Source organism: Macrobrachium nipponense, chromosome 1, assembly GCF_015104395.2.
Source record: "Macrobrachium nipponense isolate FS-2020 chromosome 1, ASM1510439v2, whole genome shotgun sequence".
Taxonomy (NCBI): domain Eukaryota; kingdom Metazoa; phylum Arthropoda; class Malacostraca; order Decapoda; family Palaemonidae; genus Macrobrachium; species Macrobrachium nipponense.
Window position 1 is genome coordinate 30,016,632 of NC_087200.1, and position 5,239 is coordinate 30,021,870.

Genomic DNA, 5,239 nt, shown 5'->3' on the forward strand with positions numbered 1-5,239 from the left:
TCATATATATATGTATATATATATATATATATATATATATATATATATATATATATATATATATATATATATATATATATATATATATATATATATATATATATATATATATATATATATCTTGTTACCAAAGAAGACCCAGGAGGGAAATGTTTATCGTTATTGTCCTATACAGTGTGTGGCTTTGTTATAAGTATTCGGGCATTGTATAGTCACTCATATAGTGAATTCCATCCAACCCTTTTCTGGACAACGGGTCTGTATAGTGACGTCAGACGGGCACACACCGAAACTTTCTACAGCAGAGTTAGGGAGTTGAACATCTGGCCAGTTTCGCACTCCCAGACACCTGTCATCCACAAAGGGGTGAAATGAAAATCTCTCTCAAACGCCTGGATATCCATGAACTTATATGAGTGACTGTACCTGTTGGCAATAATTCTTCAGTCGTACAGTATTACATGTACATACCTTACAGCTGCGGGTTTCAAGGAACCTTCTGTATTATGTAACTGTGAAAGTAATTTGATGAACTTTTGTCACTATAGTACTAATTATCCGTGAAGGGTTTCAGACTACTGTACCATATAGTACAGAATTAATTTAGAATTCTTGGTAATGTGTCTATACTAAAGAGTAATATTTTTGTTAATATTCTTGTTATCAGCTATTATTATGCATTATACTAAAGAAAAAATTACTTCAAGCACTTATACAGTGTATAAGTAGGTTTAAGTTTTCAGTATGGAGAAGGGTTTGTACTATTCTTGGTATTATACGCAAAGAGTGGATGGTATCAAGTATCGTGGTATTGTAGCATATAGCAGGGAATTGTATTTTCATTAACCTAAGCTCACTGTTTTGTCTACCTTCAAGATTGTGCATAGAATGAGGAGGTTTTAGGTATTTCAGTATTGAAGAACCCCCTGCATTATGCCTCAGAGTGAATGTTCTCATGTTTCATGAGTTTCGAACCATTCCAAGTGTTTTTAATATTATGCCTTACAATATTGAGCAACATATTTTACTTAGAGAAGCATGTCTCCTTGTTCTGGAATTAGGTCTGGTTGGTTAGGAAACCATTAAAGAGGTGATTTCACAGTAGACCTCTGACTAGAGCTAATCTTCCATTTCAACTCTAACAGGTTATGTCCGATTTAAAACCTCAGTGAACATAACAATCGCGTGCAATTGAATTCTGTCTTGGATCTGTCCATTCAAGCTATAATTTTTTCTAAACTCCCCAGACTTTTTTTCACTTTTGTTTTGGCATATTTCAAATCTAAATATTCAAGTCATAAAAGTTAGACTGGCCAGAGTTATCTAAGTTGAATCAAGTTAGAGAAACCAGTAATAAATCTCACACACTAGAGAGAGACAGAGAGATTTATGTAGTACATGGACAGGTGGACATATGTTTTGGTAAGCATAACATTTTTCATAAGGGGTTTACATTTTACTCTGACAAAATCCTGTTAGTTCCACAATTCGTAATTCCAGAAGCCGACGGATAACTAATATATTAACCCAGCATTCTCTCACTAACTTGACCTATATGTTTGAGCTTTCAAATATTTCAACCTTACCCTACCTTGTCCATGGATGTGCCATTTAAGAAATGTCAATAAATATATTCACTATGAATCATTATTCTTTGATTTTATTTTCGTTCATAACGTGTCAGCATTGCAGCTGCATGCGACATTGTTATTCTCGAGATAGACTCTTTCTTCACAAATGGACTTCGACTATTGTACTATGAATTTTGCATTTTCTTGTTGTATTTTCCAACATAACGTTGCTTTCACAATCACTTTTATGGCAACTGGATAATGTTTCTATTCAAAGAACCATCTCGTGGACACCATTGACCTATGAATAAGTGAAATGGGCCTTGGAAATTTATTTCTTTTAGCAAGCTGTAGAATGAAATATCATTCACCTATGAATAAGTGAAATGGGCCCTGGAAATTTATTTCCTTAAGCAAGCTGTAGAATAAAATATCATTTACTTATGAATAAGTGAAATGGGCCCTGGAAATTTATTTCCTTTAGCAAGCTGTAGAATAAAACAATTTTTTTTTTAGAAAGTTGTCTTTATTGTTAGGTGAGCAGACAATTCTTTGCTTAAACTTGAGCAAAAGCTAAAGAACGCAACGATCACAAAAACATATCACATTGTCCACCACTTGTAATGTTCTTGATATTTTGTTTTTCACATCGCTATTGTAGTAACTAAAAACTTGAGAAGAGGTGGCTATGAATTCAGCAGACAGGGAAGAAATGGGGAGGACATGGAAAGTTACGGAAAGATATTCACTTCACGGACAAATAAATGAAACGAAGGATGCGTCAAAACGAAAGAGAAAAGGAAGAGGAATGAAAGTTTGGGACGACGGAAGTTTATAGCATAATTCAAGTGGCGTAATGACCTATGGCGAGACGCTACGTAGGTCCTTTTCCCCATCAGCTCTCCTACTTAACCTCTGACGCAGTAGGGCTCGACCACTGTTTCCATTGTGTCTAGGTAGCACTTGGGAGCGCAGTCCTTCGCCTCTGGTACCAGTTCACAGTCGTATTTGACCTGGAAATGAAAATAACAGTAAATATATTTTCAGCACTGTGAACAGCCAAACAAGGTCTAAGTGATGATAAGGTAGAATGGAATAAACGTATTGGAGTAACTTCCAGTCCCTTTTTACCTTGAAATTACATTTCAGCCTTCTGAGAAGGCTGAAATGTAATTTCAAGGTAAAAAAGGAAATTCACAATTTCCAAGTCTGGAACCCAGAGACACCCGGTGAAACGGGCTTTTTGAGTATGTAATAATTCATAGCAAACAGTATAATGGTTTATGCACAACGCATTCGTAATCAAACCTTTTCAACTTTTCCAACAGAAGCATCAAGTACATATTTGTATATTTATATCTTTATAATTTCCAAAGCTGGTAATCCTTGTTAATGACAAACACAATTTACCAAAATGCCATGCGTAAGCAAATTGGAAACATATTACTAAACCAAGTTAATTATTGTAACAAAATGGATTGAATCAGTCGTATACAACAGCAAATCTTTAGTAATGGCAAATCTTATTAGCCTTAAGCCTTATGTCTCTTAATGAAAAGCTAAGACTGTGTTATTGAATGTATTCTATTACTACTCCTGTTGCATTCAAATACGTCTGTTTCTGGAAAATATGTAACTTATACGTTAATCCCGATAAACTGCTTTACTCTGGAATACTCACCAAACTATAATCCCACTAAATAAACAAAATATACTATAAACTCTGGGAGTTAACGGTTTTATTTTCACTCAAGTTGCAATACTTGTGCCTTTAAGCTAGTTCATTGTTATATATCTCATCGAAGGGTATGCTAGTGTCTACGTCACCCAAGAAAGTCTTAGGTTAACTAGAAATCTGAGCAACTTCCCCAATAAATTAGACGTTCGGGTCTATATCTTAATGAAAACGTTAAGTCAGTCTGAGAGTATCAGAGAAAATGTCATTTTTCATTACGAGAAGAATCTGAAGAACAATTACCTCGTGTTAAGATAGGTGAAAATAAATCTAAAGAAGGCTGTTGAATTTAATAAATAGAAAAATGACAGCAGTGCTTACTTGAATTGTTTCTCTGTGAGCAGGATGACAACCAGATTCACACTGGGGCACAGGGGCCAAAGACCTGCATTTCCTGTCTCCAACGACCTTCTCGATGTAATTCCAAGTAGTGCACGGGTCTGCGATTACTGGAAAAGAGGGAATAAAAACTCTACTGTCAGTTTCGTTGGAAAGGTAAATCGGAACGCTGATGTACTTCAAAGTAGGCTATACAAATACGTTCTTGGTACAGCTGGGTACCACAAGGACACACAGACCGTGAAAGATTAGGAGTAACTTTTGTGAGAACAATGTTATTGACTATTCTGGGAGCAAGGGCGCGTGCCAAAACAAGGCTGCCTCGATCTAAGACAGCAACAACAGAAACGAGGACAAGACGCAGAGAAGTGGGGTATTGTTACCTGATTTGATTTGAAAGTAGTGACAAATGGAAGACACCCAGTACGAACTCAGTTAGGCCTAGAGCATCCCGCAAGTAGCAAAAGGCTACATTCGAAATCTTTTTCTATTAAAAGTTCGGGTTTCTATTGTAATAGTTGATTATGGAAGGAAAAACACTCGTCAAGTTGATTCGATGTTAGGTACATGAATATTTCGTTTATCATTTGTCACCTCCATACACTACCATCCTAACTTTAAAAGGGGATTTAATTGTAAATTGCATCTTACTTGATATATAACGCATAGAAAGATGCAATTTATAATCTTGATTCGCTCACCTTCGAAAAGACGAAATAATGCTGATAATTCATATTTTTTAAATTGTTTCATCCTGGTGCTAACGTTCAAAGAAACAGAACTGTGAGTATGAGAAATACGAGCATTTTGTTCATAGTCTAACTTTCTGACTCACATCGGGATAGAACATAGGTCTTTCAACTGAAGAGAAAGGGCGCTAACAACTGGAGCACGCAAATTGGAACCTAAGTTCCACTGTACCTAAGGCTTTCACCTGGGCGGGCTTACTGCTGCCTAGCAAACCAAAGAGTTTATTTCTGTTCCACATATGAGTGTGTGTTGATTATTACTTTTCATAGTCTTACTGTATTCATGTCTCAGTTCACTGTTTCTATTCAAGACAGCCATCACAGTGCTTACTATCAGGGTAGGTGAGCCCAGTTGGAGGATGAGACACGGTAGGGCAAGCCCCCTGGTAGGCTTCCACAGGCCGCTTCTTGCCCAGGTAGTTGAAACCACTGCATCCTTCCCCAGGAGTTGTCCAGGCCTTCACGAAGAGGTCCGGGTTCGTGTAAACGCAGCCCTTGGGACCTATCAGATCTTGGGACCTCTCTCCGTCGAAGTTACCGCACAGACCACCGAGCTTCGATCTGAAGAATTCGTCCTCCTGAAGGGGAAATTAGAGATTTGACTTCGCAGTTACAAAAAGAAAAAGAAAAAAAAATATTCCTTTGGCTGGTACAGACATGAACCAACTGCCAGAATTCCTAAATTTGAGAAGTATGAGATTTTATGAAAGGAAATAATTAACAGCAGAGCGGTTTACTGGTTCTGCACTGCAACATTAAATTATTATTATTATTATTATATATTATTATTATTATTATTATTATTATTATTATTATTATTATTATTATTATTATTATTATTATTA

At 36.3% G+C, this 5,239-nt stretch overlaps 1 protein-coding gene across 1 annotated transcript in view; it reads right to left on the reverse strand.

Moving 5' to 3' along the window:
- Positions 1–2,075: 2,075 nt before the first annotated feature.
- LOC135219205 (hemolymph clottable protein-like) overlaps positions 2,076–5,239 on the reverse strand; it is a gene marked incomplete in the record, with an annotated part of 36,187 nt that continues 33,023 nt past the window's right edge. Inside the window, 3 exon segments of the mRNA XM_064255764.1 lie at positions 2,076–2,584; positions 3,628–3,755; positions 4,726–4,972. Coding sequence (XP_064111834.1) covers positions 2,480–2,584; positions 3,628–3,755; positions 4,726–4,972 — 480 coding nt within the window.